Raw genomic sequence first — 21,423 nt, forward strand, 5'->3', positions numbered from 1 at the left:
ATTATACCAATATTCTTTAGACAGGGTCTTCGGTCATCTGACGAAGTAAATCGTAGTCTTACTGTTCTATATTTATACGAGTATTTGGTAATATAAAGCTTAGCCAGTCATCCTAGAGGACCTAGGTAAACTGTAGGTTATTGTCTTTATTGTGATAGGTACCAGTATTAATTCTGTGTTACAAGGTTACTGAACGAGTAGCAAGGGTTAATTAAAAATTAACCAGTTAGGAATAGAGTGGTAATTCCTTTATTAATTAACTTCTCCTAGAAGCGTCTCAATTATCACACGTGTGGGTGTTGTGTCACGGTGAAGTGATTCGCATATTGTGTAACCTAGACACCTAGAGATTAACTAATTAAGTGATCAGTTCTGGGTTGTTATTATTGTTGTTATTAATTAACTACTACGGCTGTACATTTGTCAGCGTAGGTTAATACAGATTCCAAAGTGTATTGTGTTTTTGTTGTGTTTCTAGTGAACTAACGTGCTATAATAATATATACTTTATATAAGATCGTATCTCTGATCATACCTAGAGACGAGCCATACTAGGGTTTAACCGCCTGTTACAGAGAGATCTAATAGATATACAGTTAGGAGAGATATTTTGATAATCGTGTTTTATTCAGTTACGGGAATTATAGAATCCCCGTGACAATGTGTATTTTGTATAGAAATTGCGATAGTAGAAACTGTGTCTGCTAGCCGTGATAAAGCTTTTGACAGGGTGTGGCCTATATGTGTATGTGGTAGGGATACTCATCTTTGTATAGAACATACAGGCTTTTAAAACGCTACTTGATTCTCATTACAGAGCGGCCGAGAAATATGTGTATTTTGTATAGAAATTGCGATAGTAGAAATTTCACCCTCTGTCTGCTAGCCTTTATAAAAAAATTGACGGGTTGTGGCCTATATGGGTATGTAGTAGGGATGCCCTTCTTAGTGTAGAACCTACAGGCTTTTAAAACGCTACTTGATTCTTATTACAGAGCAGCCGAGAAATATCTGTATATTGTATAGAAATTGCGATAGTAGAAACTGTGTCTGGTAACCGTTATAAATGATTTGACGGGGTGTGGCCTATATGGGTATGTAGTAGGGATATCCATCTTAGTATAGAACATACAGGTTCTTGAAACGCTACTTGATTCTTATTACAGAGCGGCCGAGACATGTGTCTATTTTGTATAGAAATTGCGGTACTAGACACTTCACCCTGTGTCTGCTAGCCGTTAAAAAGCTTTTGACAGGGTGTGGCCTATATGGGTATGTGGTAGGGATACCCATCTTAGTATAGAACATACAGGCTTTTAAAACGCTACTTGATTCTTATTACAGAGTGGCCGAGAAATATGTGTATTTTGTATAGAAATTGCGATATTCGAAATTTCACCCTGTGTCTGCTAGCCGTTATAAAGAATTTGACGTGGTGTGGCCTATATGGGTGTGTAGTAGGGATACCCATCTTATTATAGACCATACAGGCTGTTAAAACGCTACTTGATTCTTATTACAGAGCGGCCGAGAAATATGTGTATTTTGTGTAGAAATTGCGATAGTAGATAATTCACCCTGTGTCTGCTAGCCGTTAAAAAGAATTTGACGGGGTGTGGCCTATATGGGTATGTAGTAGGGATGCCCTTCTTAGTATAGAACCTACAGGCTTTTGAAACGCTACTTGATTCTCATTACAGAGCAGCCGAGAAATATGTGTATTTTGTATAGAAATTGCGATAGTAGAAATTTCACCCTGTGTCTGCTAGCCTTTATAAAAGATTTGACGGGGTGTGGCCTATATGGGTATATAGTAGGGATGTCCTTCTTAGTATAGAACCTACAGGCTTTTAAAACACTACTTGATTCTTATTACAGAGCAGCCGAGAAATATGTGTATTTTGTATAGAAATTGCGATAGTAGAAACTGTGTCTGCTAACCGTTATAAATGATTTGACGGGGTGTGGCCTATATGGGTATGTAGTAGGGATATCCATCTTAGTATAGAACATACAGGTTCTTGAAACGCTACTTGATTCTTATTACAGAGCGGCCGAGACATGTGTCTATTTTGTATAGAAATTGCGATACTAGACACTTCACCCTGTGTCTGCTAGCCGTTATAAAGCTTTTGACAGGGTGTGGCCTATATGGGTATGTGGTAGGGATACCCATCTTGGTATAGAACATACAGGCTTTTAAAACGCTACTTGATTCCTATTACAGAGCGGCCGAGAAATATATGTATTTTGTATAGAAATTGAGATATTCGAAATTTCACCCTGTGTCTGCTAGCCGTTATAAAGAATTTGACGGGGTGTGGCCTATATGGGTATGTGGTAGGAATACCCATCTTAGTATAGAACATACAGACTTTTAAAATGCTACTTGATTCTTATTACAGAGTGGCCGGGAAATATGTGTATTTTGTATGGAAATTGCGATATTTGAAACTTCACCCTTTTTCTGGAAGTCGTTATAAAGAATTTGACTGGGTGTGGCCTTTATGGGTATGTAGTAGGGATACCCTTCTTAGCATAGAACATACAGACTTTTAAAACGCTTTTTGATTCTTATTATATTAGGAACAATAAGACTATGAAAATTAGTCATATGTGTAGTTATTGCGTTTGTTTTTGTGTTGTTTTTTATAAAAGATTACTCTTTAAAACTCTAAAATTTGTCACTTTTTTTAAAAAGTGCGGAAAATACAGGTAAAAATCGAAAGGCATATGAGTCCGGCGTTTAGACCGTCGCCATGCGCCTGTCTGCTTGTCACATTGTAATAGTTACAGAGTCGAAAAACCTGATAGCGTAATTTAGCGGCTAGGAATTGGCTGCTAGTGCCTCGGTATATTACGTTTCCGGGCAGCCTAACCAACAAAACATGGGGGTGGGTAGTAAACTTATTACACAGCGAAAAAGAAAAAAAAAAAAAAAAAAAATAATCAAGGCACATAAGGTCGTGGTCTAAAATAAGCTACACTCACGGTATGTGAGTAATGTTAGGAACCTACGCTACTTGAGTCATTGAAATTGTGGCCTCCGCTTTGTGTATGAAATTTGGCACCGCCTCACGCCCAACCATACTGGGATGTGGCCTTTTTTGTCCTTCTCTTCTTCTTCTTCGCTTTTGTTTTGCTATCAAGTTTGACATTAATTTTCTTGTAGGAAAAAATATGTTCCTACTGAACTAAAAGAACAAATTTTCGGGGTTGGTCGAGTGATTCCTCGGCTCTGAAGGGTGCATGTGTCACTGTCCGCCGTTTACGTGCGTACGCTTTTAATTAAATATTGCTTTATATGGAGAATAATGGTTAAAACGTTTTTAAAATAATATTTTTGGCAATGTTTATTTTAATTCATTCGTCCTTAGTGGCAGGCTCTGTAGCCTGTTTATTTCCTTGTCACATTGTAATAGTTAAAAGAAACCAGAGTGATTCCTGGTGTCACTGTGAAGACCTTTATGGCGGCTGAAAATCGTTTTAAAGTCACGTGCGAGGCTCGGTTTCCAGGACGTTTCACGTAGAGATAGTAGATGGTGCGAAGATTCCTTTGAACATGTCGGTAGGTCATAGAGATGGTAGCATGGCAATTAAAAAAAAGTGATTTTTTTAAAACATAAAACTTACACAGCGAGTGGGATTTCAGACAAAATTGCCGTGGATGATATTATAGATTTGTAATTTCATATCAAATGTACTCTTAAAGCTAATTTTAAGTTTTTCTGTAAATATATCGGGGTTTCTGGGCAGAGGCCGAAAGGGTAAAATGGGTATGGCGCCATACCCAAATTGTTTTGCAGATTTTTTTTTAAGTTGTGTATTACTGTATAATATTGTTAACCCTAACCCTAAACCTAACCCATTTTCTTTCTGTGGAGGCCCCCCACCCACCCATACCCAATATCGAATGTGGTATTCAGCACACACATCAATTGTATCCAATTTTATAGTGCCATAGCCTACCCAAAAATTTCTTTCTGGCAGACAGACTTTTTTGTTTAACGACACCACTAGAGCACATTGATTTAATAATCATCGGTTATTTGGTAATTTTAACAAATATCTTAGAGAGTATATTTCCAAGGGATATTTTAAGTTTTATGTGCACCATCCCACAGACAGGATAACACGGTCCTTGATAATATCAATGATATACCATTCGTGGTGCACTGGCTGGAACAAGAAGTAGCTCAATGGGTCCACCGATGGGGATCGATCCTAGACCGACTGCGCATTAGGCAGACACTTTTACCACAGGGCTATGTCCCGCCCCTGCAATAATTATCAATTCTTTTCGTCAAAATGATTTATATCATCAACATCCCTAACTGCGTTATGCTTCCAACTCCGTTCAGTTTGTTTTCTCATGCACTGTTCGCGCAATCAACATCCGATTTGTTGTCGTCTACTTGTTGTTTATTTGTGAGCTTTTTCTTCACAGTTCTAGAACATAAAATTTTCATTAACAATAAAGTTCAGACAAGTAAGTATATAAATATAAAACTTAACAAACCCCTAAAAACATTAATTTTAGTAAATCGTTTTTGTTTATTCCTAAAAATTACCGATATCGGGTCCACATGACTTGTAGAAATTTACTTAAAATGGAGGAAGATGAATTAACATTCGGTTCGTGTCACATGACCTCATATGTACCTGCCAGATCAACAAGGCCAAAACTTTTAATTTTTATGATTTTTAAGACACCTGTTAGAATTTGTTTTCAATTATTATATTTGATCTGCAAACGGTTGCTACATTTTTGTGCCTCTACTGTAGTGAATAGTATTCATAATCCATTCATAACAATTGTAAATAATTTTGAGTGTATAAATTGTGTTAATTAACAATCAATTCATTAAAAAAATTATATTTCACAAAGTATTCAATGGTATGAACGTAATGCCTATCAGTATTGACATCAAGTGTTAGCGATAGGTGTTAAGGGTAAAACACAGACTGGACCAGAATGCTTGAAAAACTTAATTAGTTTTGGGTTTTTTAAATATTAACAAAGTGTTCGTCAACTGTGTATAGTTAAATTTAAAATTAAAAAAATTTCCCTCATGTAGTGGCATTAAAAAAGGAAAATGACTAACCACACACATGCAGTACGATACTTTTTACAAACACATGCACCTGAATGCGGTTAGAAATGTTGCACTGTTTACTGGAAGGTGCTTCACTTTTGTTTACAAGAATGGATTTATTTTATGTCCACATTGTTGATTTTTTACGTTTTTATGCAATCTATTTTGTTTCACGTATCGTAGCCAAAAAATATAATAAATAATCTCCATAAAAATACTTTTTCTGTAGTGTTTTCCCCACAGATGTTTGAAGGCATTGTATATTGAACTTTCTGTGGCATTTTATGAATGCTTTCAAGGGCTTATAGTAAAAGTCCAAATTTAGATTTTTATAATTATTTGTGTTACCATGGTTACCTAAGTTCATGTTAAATGAATTAAAAATGTCCAATTTTGTTGGAGGTCAAATGGTATTACACACACATACTAAATTTCTTACAACTAAATTCACTATAAAGCTAGTTTAATGTTTACTTTAAGAGCTTTATTGTAGTTGATATTAAAAATAAAATCTACATCAAACTCTGTCACGGAAGTCACACCAATTTGTCACCACTTGATGCATAATCTTCATGAATGAGATCCTACAATTGTGTGATAGAGTTAAGTTTGATACTGAGCATATACCTATACATAAACATCAAACATGTAATTTGCATTGTAAACTGATGGCGAGTGTGTTCTGTATTGTGATTGGTTAATTACATTATTTTTCCGGGATGAAATAAAAATAACACCCGGAAAGCTAATGACGTCATTAGCAATTGGAACAGGTGAATCTGACGATTCAAGGGTCTACAGTTAGATTGTAGTCAGGTATTTTTACAAGAAATACCAAATATACAGTTAGTTCTGTAGAAAAAACAATTCAGTTTACAATGGACATAACCATATTAGGTTTTTAGATTTGCGGGTGTTATTGTCTATTTGATGCCTGCAAATGTTTCATTTTTCACCTCAGGCTAACGCCTTAGGTCAAAAATGACATTTGAGGGATCAAATAAACAATAAAACCCGCAAATCTAAAAACTCCATATGGTTAACTCCAAAGTGGATCATAAATTTAAGGGCCATTGATAAACTGGTGAAATCCTTGGAAAATTATAATTTGTTAATTATTCAGCTAGTACCTATTACTAACACTGCATGTAGCTTAACACTGAGTTACACTGTTTATAAAGAAATATTCTGAAAGCCTGGGATCCAGTTACTAAATGTGCCAATTTCAACTTATCTGTACTCAAGATAAGATCGAGGCTTCAAAAATTGTCATTCGCATATTTGAAAAGGGGCGTGACAATTGGGAAATTAGGACTGAAATTGTGTCTCACTGCATTCCATCAACAACATATTTATAGAAAAATGGGTTTTTTATTGAAATCTGAAGGTGTATCATGAGAAATGTTTCATACATAAATTGGAAGGAAATTACCCAAAAGGTATAAACATTGAACAAGCTAGCAGTGACAATACCATGAACCTCTAGTTTCCATAGGCTTGCTGTCATGATCCCTGGAAAGAATATTTGTCTAAGTTTCCTGAACAGAATTGGTAACCTTTATAACTGGCTATCTCATGAGTACTATTCATGGTAGCCTATTGAGTTAACTTATATAAGTGCATGAACCTTCTGTATACTTTGAATTTAGACATTATAACCTTGTAGCATGAAGAACACATTACATGTTAAATTTCAATTTTATAGAAGAATAAACTATGTTTGATTTGTCAAGGGTCAATCCATAGTTTTAAAAATGCACAGGGGGAAAGTGAAATAATATTTCACAACTGGCACATGATCTTGGTAAGCATCTTCAGAAGTGCAGTCCTCTAATCAACAAGTATTGTGCTCATGGTCGACAATGCTCAATTTTGGGATGAATGTCTGAATTATGTTTATTGTTGGGCTATGTTGCCTTATGACGTATCATTTTATCAGCAACTACAAAACTGATTAGCCCAAAGCCTGTATACTGGTATCATCAGTATGAATTGTATAATATCAAGGTTTAGGTGAAATTGCACCATTATAGGCCAATGTCCTTAACAATTTGGGATAAAAGAGAATACAAAGTAATTTAGATTGCTTACCACATATTATTGACTGTGTCAACATAATAATAAACACCTTTAATGCTAGTCATGATGAATTGATTTTATTCGAAATCATCAAAACAATAACCAAGTATAACATGCTAACATTAGAATTTTATGTTAATGTTATTGATGTTATGTTTTTACCAGATATACTGAATACTCCGTTAACGATTTTCCTGCACGACTGCTCAAATTAAGAGGCCTCTAGCCTTTCAGGTTTGAAGCAGCCCTAATGACAACAAAAAAAGAAGCCAGATGTATAAATACATGTACATGGTATAATTATTAAAGTAAAAATACTTCTGGTGATAAAGAAGAATTAATTTTACAACGGCAAGTAATTAATCAATATTGCATTCTTAATACTGTGTGTGATTTAAGAAATACATTGTTTTCTGAATACACCAACGTACTCTTTGCATTTATTTATATGCATATGTACCAATTTCAGAAAAGAATGAGAGAAGATCTGACATCCGTCCAGGTGGACATTTTGGAAAAAGCTTGGCTTGCTGGTGTTAAGATGGCAGGGTGTAAGGAGATTGCATCTGTTGCCAGTCAAACCGGTTTAACTGAGGAAAAAGTTAAGGTAATTGTCAAATATTTGTCTAAAGACTGGATTGTTATGAGACTTTAGCTGTTTAGCATTTTAGTATTGGAAAGAAATACTGCAGATGCCTTGCTATAAAGCTGCATAATATCTTGATCTATCTTATAACGATTTGGTAACTGTACTCTATTATGCAATATCTTTTTTATTCAGTCTAGTGTACTTTGCAACAAATTGTACCAAAACATTGAACTTAATACTGAATGCAAGCTGCATATTATCACACCCAGCTGTTTAGCTAAAATGACAGGTGATATTTGAACTTGCTTACTACCTATTAATCATAATACTGGATCTAGTCTCAACTGACTAAACATCTCAACATGATACATGCCTTTGATAATTGAAAAGTTGCCTCACCCATTTATGGGTCACACAAAACATCTTGAGGTAACCCATTTTATTTTGTATAACACGGCCCTAATAATTGACCTCAATTTTCTGATGAAGTAAAATAGATTTACTTAAGAAAGTTTTTCTGCTGATGAAATTTGAGTAACATTTTTGTCAGGTCTCAATTAAAACTTATGCCATGATCAAACAATCACACATTCATTTCACATTTTGTGAGTTGTATTTGGTCAATCTTGGCTCAGGTTTGGTTTGACAATAATCATTTACACTTGTCTATTGTTATCAAACAATTTTTATTTTTAAAAAAGTGCTGAGGCAAAATACTCTTGCATCAGCAAACCCATTACAAAATATGTTTTTAAGTGAACAGTATCAATAATTTATACTGTGAATGAAGAATGAGTTATGCCACGAGCATCGTGTGAATGAAAAAATCATTAACACAATTTATTAGAAGTGTGATATTAGTCTCACAACTAACTATACTGCAGGAGTATAGGAAATATAGTTGAGATGTGAATACCCCATAATAATATCTCTACATATACATGCATATCATTACATTGTACTCTCCAAAAACTTAATGTTGTGTTATTTTAATTTCAGGTGTGGATTGGAAATCGGCGGGCAAAAGACAGACATGCAGGTGTCTGTGGACCAAAGAAGGTTGCCTACACATATGGACCAAATGCGTATTCATATTTTTGTGGGACAATCCCAAGAGGTGCATTCATTGTGTAATATTTTAAGTTTATAAAATACATGTATACTTAAATAATTGTTTCTAATATATTTTAAGTTCATTTCTAGACTCATATATAGAGAAAATAGAGAAACAGGTTATTAAATAGTTACAATTTTAAGTAATTAATAGAACTAGTAAGAAATTCATATGGTTTATGAAACAAAACAAAACAAACCGGGTGTGGCCTCCGCGTGTGTTGACAATTGCCTGGCACCGCCTGCCCATTGAAGCAACCAGAGTACGGATGTTTTAATATACTAATATATTTCTTTTAATCTTGTTTAACTTCAGCTTAAAAATTAAAAATTTACTAACATAAACACAGTCAATACCGGGTGTGGTCCGCGTGTGTTGACAATTGCCTGGCACCGCCTGCCCATTGAAGCCAGAGTACGGATGACGTCCCGGGGGATGGTGGCCCACTCGGCCTGCAAGGCTGCTGCCAGTCGGGCAGGGTCTGGGGCTGTGGTTGTCGCTGTCGGAGGCGTCGGTCCAACTCGTCCCATAGATGCTCAATTGGGTTCAAATCCGGTGATATCGATGGCCAAGGAAGGACATTAATGTTGTTGTTCTGTAGGAAAGCCGTTGTGAGACGTGCTGTGTGAGGCCTGGCGTTGTCATGTTGGAACACTGCGTTGGCGTTGGCCATAACTGGAACGATGTGTGGCCGGAGGATCTGGTCAATGTAGCCCTGTGCATTCAGGTTGCCCTGCATGTGGACCAGGTCAGTTCTGCCAGTGTGTGAGATGGCTGCCCACACCATGACACTACCCCCGCCGAATCTGTCCACTTCCTGCACGCAGTTTGCCGCATAACGTTCACCACGACGCCTATACACACGACATCTTCCATCATGACGTCGGAGCAGAAATTGGGACTCGTCACTGAACCACACCTGTCTCCATCGCAGTTGAGGCCATTGTCGATGAATCTGGCACCACTGCAGTCGGAGTCGACGGTGTTGTGGTGTTAAGATGACACCTCGAACTGGACGTCTGGCACGAATTCCTACCTCACGTAGGCGGTTCCGTACGGTCTGGTCGGATATCCTGCACAAACCTGGTATTGCTGCGGCTGTGGAGGTGGCAGTAGTCAATCGTTCCCGAAGGTGGCGTATCCGGATGTAGCGGTCCTGCCCGGGGGTAGTGACCCGTGGTCGACGGATCTAGGGAGGTCACGTGTTGATCCATGTTGCTGGTAACGGTCCCACAGTCTGGAGATGGTGCTTGGGGACACATGGAATGCTCTGGCAATGGCCGTTCTGGATTCGCCTGCGTCTAGTCGGCCGATGGCATTGTTTCTCTGCGGTTCACTGAGACGTGGCATGTCCTGGATTGTTAACTGTCGGCCAGATACAGAGGCCAGGCAAGCGAACACCCTGCACTTTTATACTGTTGTTCATGTTGCACGTGCAGACAACGCACGTGCAGTGGTGACATGGTTTGCACGTGGCTGCGTTTTTGCGAATATTCACATTTTGGAACTTTATTGTACAGTAGCTGCGTTTTATCGAATGTAACAGTGGGAATGTGTTTGGGACATGCAATGACCTTATATTCACAAAGCATGAACCGGTAGGAAACATAAAATCGGAGTTATAACCCATTTGTACCCTTTTGCGTTTCTTTTTTTGAAGAGTATATGTTTTAATATACTAATATATTTCTTTTAATCTTGTTTAACTTCAGCTTAAAAATTAAAATTTTTACTAACATAAACACAACAATACATGTAAGTTTTACCTTAATTGCCATGTACCTCTAAGTCCTGTGACGTTCGTGCATTTAGATTTGCTTCTGACAAACTATCAATGTTTTCTCATTGAAACTTGGATGATAGTTACATCTGTGGGTGTCAATCTCAATGTCTGGAATAAGATTCTCTCGAAGTACTGATTTGTGCTTACTGTATGATATTATTTATATTTTAGGTGACTTATCCAAACAAATGTATTTTAAACTGTGTGCCAGTGAGTGGAAAAAACTTTCTGAAGAAGACCGGGCACAGTTTAAAATACAGGCAGAAAAGGTCCGCCAAGACCCCAATAAAGGGTGTCACGGGGATTCTATAATTCCCGTAACTGAATAAAACACGATTATCAAAATATCTCTCCTAACTGTATATCTATTAGATCTCTCTGTAACAGGCGGTTAAACCCTAGTATGGCTCGTCTCTAGGTATGATCAGAGATACGATCTTATATAAAGTATATATTATTATAGCACGTTAGTTCTCTAGAAACACAACAAAAACACAATACACTTTGGAATCTGTATTAATCTACGCTGACAAATGTACAGCCGTAGTGGTAATTAATAACAACAATAATAACAACCCAGAACTGATCACTTAATTAGTTAATCTCTAGGTGTCTAGTTACACAATATGCGATTCACTTCACCGTTACACCACACCCACACGTGTGATAATTGAAACGTTTCCAGGAGAAGCCAATCCAGGAATTACAACACCATTCCTAACTGGTTAATAATAACCCTTACTAGTTACCATGTGTATCACTTAATTAATAAAGGAATTATGTCCTAACGGGTTAATTTTTAATTAAATCATTCAGTAACCTTGTAAACAGAATTAATACTGGTACCGATCACAATAAAGACAATAACCTCAGTGTACCTAGGTCGTCTAGGATGACTGGCTAAGCTTTATTTTACTCATATAATGTTAGAACAAGAAGTCTACGATTTACTTCGTCAGATGACCGAAGACACTGTCTAAAGAATATGGTATAATACAGTATTAAAATATTTAAAAGTCACATCAATCACATCAAGGTTATACATAGAGCAGAAAATATATAATTACCAAAGTGTCCCGTCTGAACTAATATATTTCGTTCAGTGGACGACGTCCGTGATCCCCTGGAGCCTTCCTAATTCGTTCTCCTTGATATCTCTAAAACACTAGCTATTTATTATAAATCAGGATTTTGCCTGGGGGTACAAGGCGGTACCTCACGTATCATCTCATATTCTACCTCTACTAGAGTCGGTATATTTCTCTCTGATCGTCAGTCTGGCTGTCGCCAACCGCGAGCAATCTCCTGGCCATAAACAGCACTACCGGAGATATTACGTAACTACTAGCCACATGGCCTCCGCACCTGGCTGGGTGTGTATTAGGCATACCGATCGAGGACTGTCGCGCAGATGTATTACGTAACAAGTTGCCCATCTGGGCTTAAGTGCAATAACTGCACACGGCCCTCTAACACAATTAAAATCGCCACAGGCGAAACAAATTTAAGAGCATGTACCGTCACAAAGGGTGTGACAGGAAGTTGCTTTATAAGAAGCACATGTCCATCATAAATAAATCGGTAAGGTGCTTTCAGTTTTTATTTACTTTAATGAATTCTTAAAGTCCACTTGTTTGAGCTAGGCCAAGTCCAGGTATATAGAGGATAATAAACGAGTTACAAGTTATGACATTTATGTCCCGAGTGAAATAATTTTCAGTTGTCACGAGCTTTAGTGACAAATGAATATTATTTCATGAGGGACATAAATTTGATAATAAATGGTGCAGAGTTTGTTATTCTATTTATTACCTTAGCTATTTTTTCTCTAAAAGCCTTAATTTTCGACATGTATAGAAACGATATAAACAACTTTACACAATGTTCTGAGTATTGCTATAACTTTGTAATTTAATCAAGTTCATAGATAATTTTCAAAAACAAAAGTTCACTTTATTCTGGTACAAAATCTATAATGAACTGCGTTAAAGTGACATTTTGTTATAAATTTAACACCAAAAACAGACAGTTGTAAAGACAAACTCTTTAAACTACATGATGTCATTGTGCGTGTTTGCCAAATTGTGATGATGTCATATTTAGTACCGACAAGGACATTGGTTTGTAAGCATCAAATCATCCAATAGTATTGTTCATTAGACCTGCTGGGGTAATAATATTAAATATGTAACTTTTTAGAAGCCGTTCTGTCATTATTTGGTACCGACTTTAATAAAACATGTCTGGTGTTAAAATAGACACATTATCTGTGAAATAATAAGGTCACACTGGAGAAAAAACTACATTTCATAAAATGTAACATGAACAATCAGGTCTAATCAGTTTTCTTGTTGATCGCATAAACAGACAGGTCAGTTATGCTTACTATGGGTATAATATCCACCCGGTCCCCCACCCCCTCTTTATTATTTTTAGTTAGGGTTAGGGCAATGGTTAGGGTTAGGGCTAGGGGTTAGGGTTACAGGAGGGGAGGGGACCGGGGGGATATTTTTCCACACACAGCCTTTTCAATTTAAAATAAAGAACTAGGCAAAGTAGTAAAAGTAGAAGTCTGGGTTGAATGAAAAACCTCTTTGGTAAATAAAAAAGTAGGCAATAGACTGTTTTGTTTAACAACAACACTGAAGCACATTGATTAATTAATCATCGCCTATTGGATGTCAAACATTTGGTAATTCTGACTCGTAGCCATCAGAGGAAACCCTCTACATTTTTTCTAATGCAGCGAGGGATCTTTTATATGAACCACCCCACAGACAATAGACATGAGAATTTAAACTTAAAATGAAAATGCTGTGGGTGTGTATTTTGTTAATGATGGACAGTTTGAAAGTATGTAGTTAGTTCTACATCTTAATTTGCTGAGCAGTTGACATTTAGTTAAATTATTGGATGTGTTTTAAATAATAAGTTCATAAAATATTAATTAATTTTCTATGTATAAATTAACTAACTGGATTTATTTCAGTGTGATATCTTACAGTCTTCAGGTTTCCATGTTAGTGGCTTCAGCCTGGATGCTGAAAACCCTGATGTACCAGTACTATTTGGGAACACAAAAAGGAATGAAGTGGCTTGCATCCAAGAATGCTGAAATTGTCACTAATATTTTAGGTGATTTTTTTTTTTTATCTCACACCTAACAACAGTATTGGAAATCCAATCTAATTAAAATTAGCTCCACTGATTAATTACCTGTGGATCTAACAGTACCCCATTGGAGCTCATATCCAGTTGACCTTTCATTTGACCAATCAAAACCTTACTTGCAAAATCATGCCAGTGATTTGAAAAGAATTTGAAAATATTCGGGATTATGCCAAGGTTATACAAAATGATTCGGGTGAATTACGAAGTATGCCGGAAACTAATTTCAATATAAAATTTTATATAAAATTTGTTTCAAGACGAAAAAAAAAAAAAGCCCTGTGATGGTATAGCCATAAAATCTGTTTATACTAGTATACAATCCAGAGTTTATTACTGCACTTTTCCCCCTGTTTTTTAATGTTGAAATAGACCAACAAGTTCACCTATTGCATAAATAGTCTCGCCCGATATTTTTAGGTATGCTCCCGAATAACGCTATAAAAGGCGAAGTGTAATTGGTCAATATTTAAATTGTTATTTGGCGATGAAATGTCACCTGGACATGAGAGTCCACACAATGCTGTTAGATCTACTGGTAGACCCATTAGAGCTAATTTTAGTCAGATTGCTTGAAAATCTGTTTGTGACTAACTGTTAGTGTTAGGTCATTGAAACCTGAGTCATAGTTACATCCATGGATGTTCATCTGAATGCATGTTAAGCCATAATTAATTTTTGGATTTGTAATTAATTGTCTTAATTACTGTTTGTATTATTTTATTTTTCATAGATAAAACTAGATTAACCTTTAGTTATTGAGTCACTGTCAGTGTGTGAAGACAATAGGTTGACCTTTAAATAAATTATTTGCATTAAGACAGAAGTTCAATTCAGCCATCTACTATTTTATGCTAACATCTTTGTAAACAGACTTACATTTAGAACCAAATTGCTAGTGCAAGCTTGCTAGAATAGTGTGCACATAATGTTAAATCAATTGAAAACGGTAAGAACCAGTAATATTTCTATAAAGTGCCAGTGACTGCTAACTCATTGTGAACCTATGTTCACCAGACAATGTTTCATGATTATTCAATCAAATTACAATCCACAACAGACAATGAGGAGCTGTTACAAATATTTCTGGGTTAGGTTTTTGTTTTATCGCCTTTAAGATAAAAAAAAAAAAAAATATGGAAACCTAAAAAAACAACAACGCCAAAACACTGGTTTAATATATTTTATAATATAATTATATTGTTCTTGGATGCAACTGCTTTTTGCAATTTGTAAATTTTAGTATGTAGTTGTTGTATCACACTTCCCAAACAAAAATGCATGCTTGCGGCAAGGTTGTCGCAAGGTAGTCACAACCTTGTTACAAGGTTGTACAAGCAATGCAAGCTATTTGCAAGCTAACATTTAGCTCGCGTAAGGTAGTCAGTAATTCTGCAAGCTTCCCGCAAGCATTTTGCAAGCTTAAATAATTGCTGCATGCTTGCTGCAAGCTTGCTGCATGCATATCTTCAACTCGCTAGCTTCCCGCAAGCATATTTTCATTTTGCAAGCTTGCTGCATGCTAGAGCAAGCTTGCCGCAAGGTAGTCACAAGCGTGTGGCAAGCTTGCTACAACCTAGTTGCAAGCATGTAAGAAAAGCTTGCAACAAGCTAGTCGCATGGTTGTAAAAAGGTTCCAAATACTAGCTCGAAACGTGGTAGTTACGCGGTTGTCGCAAGGTTGTTACCAGCTATTTAATAAGCTTGCAATTTTTGTTTGGGTTAGGCACAACAGAAACAAGTGATCAGCAAGATGATCGAAAGAGTTTGAGACGTGAAGTTCAAAGAAAGTTTGAGTCTTGTTGGGGTATGTCCTAATTACGGTACATAAAATATAAATGGTATAGTTCTGATTACATGTAGAAATAGTTTTGAGTTGAAAGGCATTTTTGTTCACCTCAGACTTTAAAAATTAAGTTTTTTTTATGTATTTAGGTCAACTTCAGTTTCTGCATTTAGCTTGTTTCAAATAAACTCTTACATGTTAGTGCTACCAAAACTGGGTCACATATGCATCTGTTAATGTCCATATTAATATACTGATATTATTATTAACTTTTAATTTCTTTTTCTTTATAGTGGTCTCCTCTGGATTAAAAAAACCTATACCCTACAAAGCCATATTAGAGAAAACAATTGATGTAGAAGTTTGTGGGCTTCCAGAGGGTATTTCATTCAAGAATCCCAGTATGTACTCATTGCCTCAACTTAAGAAAATCCTCTCTTCAACATTGAAGTTTGAAGTGAGGTTAGTAATTTGTTGGCTGTCATTTATTTCTATATTTTTTTTTTTTTTTTTTAGTTTGATAATTTGGGATATTGAAACTTAATGTTTCTACATTTTCACCAAAAAAATTGAATTTTATATCTTTAAAGATTGATGGCTTTACAATAACTTAATTATTACAATGGACTTAATATGCAACAGTAATTATAACATTTGAGATGCACAAATGAAAACCATGTAAGACAGAACAGGATTGTTGTACAAATGGCAAGTCTAGATCATGGCTTTAAACTTTAAAGAAGATTTACATTAAACTTTCACAGTCCATTTTTTAGATGTCTAATATAAGAGCTGTTTCAAAAATTATCACATGGGAGGGTTTGCAAAGAAATTCTACACATACTTACTCCATGTGATGGTTGCATTTTATAGTATATAACATTAGTGTCAGACTACCAATATGTTTTGTGTGTTTTTAGTGTCAGACCTGAAACATCAAAGGCAAGAGCTCCACAGGAAACAGAGGTTGATACAACAGCAGCAGCAAATTCCAGTAATTTGTTTCTAATTTTTGGGAGAACTTTTGATGACATTTGGACAGTTGTATTCTCCCTTGTAAAAAAAACGCGCGACATAGACTCGCGTGGTGCTGAAAAAAACCTGCTAGCATTTCGTGTGTACATAATTAATGTGTGCTTGGCGACTTCCCCTGTCCAATGATGATTTAACCTACGCACATGATCGGTTATATTCTACTGAAAACAAGGTTACTCAGGATGCCACCCTGCTTTCTTACATGGATATCGGTAAATGTGTGCGGAGGCGACCAAGGATAGACGATTCTTCTAAAATTAAGAGGAATAGAGAAATTTCAGTGAAGTACTTCACTTTGACTGCAAACAAAGAGAAGATACCAGTGTGCAAGGCCTCATTCATGAGCATTTTCGGTGAGTATAGTACCCAGTGTAATAAAGTTCTAGACCCTAGGCCATAAATGATCTAGTTTTCATTAGTATCAAAATGCCATGCAAATAAAAAAAAGTATTATAAGTTGTAGAAACATCACAGGGGCAAATGGATTTTTATGTGCCCTCTGTGTGCTTCGACTGGGGGTAAAAGAGCACACAGAGGGTACGGTGCATAAAAATCCATTTACCCCGAGAGATACTTCTTCAACGGATTTATCTGGCCGACATTTAACTATATATTATTATGATGTATTTACAAATTTCCGCGATTAAAGGTTTACACTTTTCTAAGAGTACGGCGTCTCCCTAAAACTGAATGTTTTTCCTTTCCATAAACCTAAAACAAAAATGACGTCAAACCTTAGAAAATGACGTCATTTATATCTCGGCGGGGAATACAATTCAATAAGAGAATCTGGCTTTGCCTTCCAGTGTATAATGGTTTTGTCAAAGGCTAAATGATCAATGGAATTCAAGTATTTTACATGCAGGCGAGATAATTAATATTAGCCCCCGAACCAGAGAGTGGCTAGCCACACCAACTGACCAAGGCTATGTAATTGTTTTGCTCCAACGGCCATATTTCCTGGTATGGCAGGCGCGTGCGCAGGGGGAGGGTTTTAGGGGTCGAACCCCCCCCCCCCCCCTGCTCAAGGCGAATTTTTTTTTGTCAGAAAGCAGCTCGGCTAGCCAGCAGAAAACACCTCAGAATAGCCCTAGAAGGGGCTTCGCCAGACACCTCGACCCTCCTCCCCCCCTGCAAAATTTCCTGCGCACGCCCCTGTATGGTTACATGACTGCTAAATTAGCTCCACTTAGCAAATATTCACCCCTACCCAAGACCAGGCTATACCCATTTATTCTGACACACCCCCCCCCCCCCCCCTTCCCACACATTTTAACCTTACTATATGGGCTTTGGGAGTGGCTCAGGTCGTATCTAATGACATAGTCACGTACTTTGAGCCTTCAGGTGGGACCCACCTTCATAAAATCGTGGATCTTCCCCAGATTGCATGCCGAATGATAACTGCTTATTGTTATGTGCTCCAGTATCGTTATTTTAATAATTTTCTTATTTTCATTTCCATTTTATTGTTTCAGGTGTCAAGAAAGATCGGTTAGCGAATATTGCCAAATATTGGTCAGAGAATGGAGTTGCGAGACCAGAACATCGTGGAGGTGTGCGAAATGTGGAGAGGAACCTTGCCAGAAAGCATGCCATTCGTGACCACATCACAAACGTTCACTTGTCGAGCTAGCCATTATGCTCGGCGTGGCGCCCCTGGCCGGAAATACTTACCAGCCGACCTGAACGTCAAAAAGATGCACCAAATGTTCAGGATCAGAATAATTTACAGATATCGTATTCACTATACTACAGTGTTTTTTGTCTACGATTTCAACTTGGCCTTTGGTCATCCTGCTGTGGATATATGCAGCACATGCCTGAAGTTCAGGCTACAGCTGAAGAACCCATTCATCACAGATGATAATAAACGGAATTGTTCGGCCATGTTCATTCTTCACAGGCGTATGGCAAGGAGATTCTATGACAGTTTAAATAATGTCGAGGATTCATTCACCGTTTGTTTGATATCATGGAGAATCTTGTTCTTCCGAAGTCTCCCATAGGACAAACCTTCTATTCTCGGCAGCTCTACCTCTATGTTTTTGGTGTAGTTCACCACCGCGGCCGAGGTCTTCCACAGGAAAAGATGACATTCACCTATACATATGGTTAGAAAGCCAGAACCGCAAGGATAGCAATATGGTGGCTTCAGCCCTTAAACCATTTTTTTCATTTCTGTTGTGGGGGACCAACTGAAAAGGAATCAACACTTGCGCTTGTTTCAGACTCCTGCTATGGCCAAAATAAAAACATCAATGTTTTGTCGATGCTGTGTGCTATGCGAAAACAGAACTTTCCACAGCTGAGCATCGAATACACATTCCCTGTCCGAGGGCCACAGTTTTCTTCCAGCAGATAGGGTATTCGGGAGGATCGAGCAAGACATTAGGAAAAAAATACTATTCTCCTACCTGATGAGTATGTTGCTATTCTAAACAAAACACGGCAAAGTACATGAGTATTGTACAGATTGGCATGTCGCGATGTCAAGACAGCTGCAGCAGCGCATTGCAAGTCCCAGAGGTCCTTCAAGATCAGCGACGCCCAAGGTCCTAACGCATCAATTCGGATCAAGTTGGTTTCAAGCAAGTCTATGGTGGTGACTTTTGTGAACACGTTATCTCAAGAAGGGTAGAAAATGGGAGAACTTCAAGCCAGCCCATCACTCCCATGGTCAACTGTGTGAAGCCTGCCAAGAAAGTTGATGTCCTCAAACTTATTGATGAGATTGGTGCAGCTGACACTGTCCGGATCTTTTATGAGAATATCTTCGCCGATGTCGGCCAGCGTGACATTGGCAGACAGGACCTCGAGGAAAGCAGTGATGAGGACTGAACTGTCATTGTTGGTTTCAAGCCAGTGCTACATTATATCCTACTTGAACTTTGTGTGGCGATACTAGTCACAAACTGTATAAACCTTAAGAACCTTGACTCTCTTTCATGGCGGTGATTATTCCTTTGTAGTTAATATCAATCTGATTAGATTTCTAGTCATATGAATGTTTGTTTCTTCAAGGACCTCTTGTTTTGTTAGATTAATACTGATTTATGTTGAATATTGAATACAGTCATAATATTTTGCCATTTTTAACATATTTGTGTACTTTGAAACATATAATGTTTCGACCATTATTTGAAGAAAAAAATGTATGGATTTGTCTGTTTTTGCCGTAAAACGGAATCAAAAAACTACATTTTTCTACTTTATTAATAAATTAATATTTTGAAATTCTGTCCTTGGTTTACTTCACTTATAACAATTCAGAATCACCCTATACTAAATTGATATGCTTAACCTAGAAAGCACACCAAAAAAACCTCTTTTACAGAAAATGATCAAAATGGATTTGTCTGTTTTTGCATCTGAACTCTTCATATATTCATTAAATTTGAATGGCTTTCCTGGATAATGTTAAATATTACAATAGAATTTACAGATAATTGGTCAGTGATTAAGAATAATTTGTAACTCCTTAGTTATATCTTAAGTGAGCAAAGAAGAGATGTACAAATCAGGCTGACATGTACATAGAGAATAATACATGAGTGGCCGTGAGATATTATTTATCTCACGAGTTGTTTTAAAATGTATTTAACAAGCGAAAGCTAGTTTGTTATGTTTTTTAAATGATTTGTGAGATAAATGGTATCTAACGGACACAAATGTATTATTCTATTTGTTACATATCCACAAAAAACAGGTTTAAACAAATTTTAAATTTGTTTTCGACTAAGAGTTATTTGCAGATGTAGCTAAGTTACGCATCACAGACCCATGATTGTCAGGTTAACTATATGTCACAATGTAATCAATTTCAATTGTGCATTTTTTTATTGGATGTATGGCATTGGTGACCTGGGAGCAGCCAGTTCTCACCAACGGGTGTGTAAGAAAGCTAAAATAATGTATTCTAATACAACTAATATATAACCTTATTTTTCTTTGAATAGATTTTGTCTTATATCAGACAGTTGAGTTCTGCAGTTAAGTGTAATACATACTCCAAAAAAGTGGTACTACCCCATTTTCTCTAAACTGCTTGCTCTCACTCAGCCTTGTGTGAGATAAAAACAAACAGATCACTATTTTAGCACATAATAACAAATACAAAATTCACAAATAAGGTAATACAGATCTAGATATTTTTATGCGTGTATATAAAATACTATTTCAATGAATTGTTATTGTTGCTTATGTTACTTCCCCCGAACAGACAACTGGACTCGGTGAAGATGATATAGATAGGTTTCTTTATTCTGGAGAATATGGTTTTTATAGTCAAAACAAACCCCTTGAGCTGTGGGCTTTAGGGCGGTAACATCATCAAAACCGTCAAAACGTCAATTATCCCTGTATAGTTCAAATGCAGATCAAGAGTATGTAGCCTGTGTAAATTGTGACAGGTGAAAGAATGTCAGGTGAGTGACAGTGACCAAGTGGGTCAAACACAGCTGGCCAGTCTATTGGTTGATCGGCACTGTCCCTGGTCAGAGGTTAGATATTTAGATAAGTAAATGCATGTTCCTACAGTTCCTAGCCAAAGGTTTAGGTCCATGTGTTTTGTGCATAATAAAATCATGAAAACAAAACCCACATGGTTACACTTATTTATTTTTTATTTTTTTATTTTTTATTTTTGGAAGAACTAGCAAATGGTGGACAAAACCTGGTAACTGAGGACGTTTCTGGTAAGCCAGAGCATTTACATGCAGTATAGATTAACAATGATAGATCCTCTAATATACAGTATTTGCTACGGTGAAG

The 21,423-nt window shown here is 36.8% G+C and overlaps 1 protein-coding gene across 1 annotated transcript; it reads left to right on the forward strand.

The window, feature by feature from the left end:
• Positions 1-3,550: 3,550 nt before the first annotated feature.
• LOC121366738 lies at positions 3,551-21,347 on the forward strand (the record flags this gene model as incomplete). Its single annotated transcript, XM_041491066.1, has 10 exons — positions 3,551-3,568; positions 7,645-7,782; positions 8,764-8,881; positions 10,833-10,953; positions 12,191-12,247; positions 13,651-13,796; positions 15,556-15,636; positions 15,909-16,077; positions 16,536-16,609; positions 21,303-21,347. Coding segments are annotated over exons 1-10 (955 nt in total), but the record flags the coding sequence as incomplete, so codon positions are not given.
• Positions 21,348-21,423: the final 76 nt, after the last annotated feature.

This window comes from Gigantopelta aegis, unplaced genomic scaffold, assembly GCF_016097555.1.
Source record: "Gigantopelta aegis isolate Gae_Host unplaced genomic scaffold, Gae_host_genome ctg6901_pilon_pilon:::debris, whole genome shotgun sequence".
Lineage (NCBI taxonomy): Eukaryota > Metazoa > Mollusca > Gastropoda > Neomphalida > Peltospiridae > Gigantopelta > Gigantopelta aegis.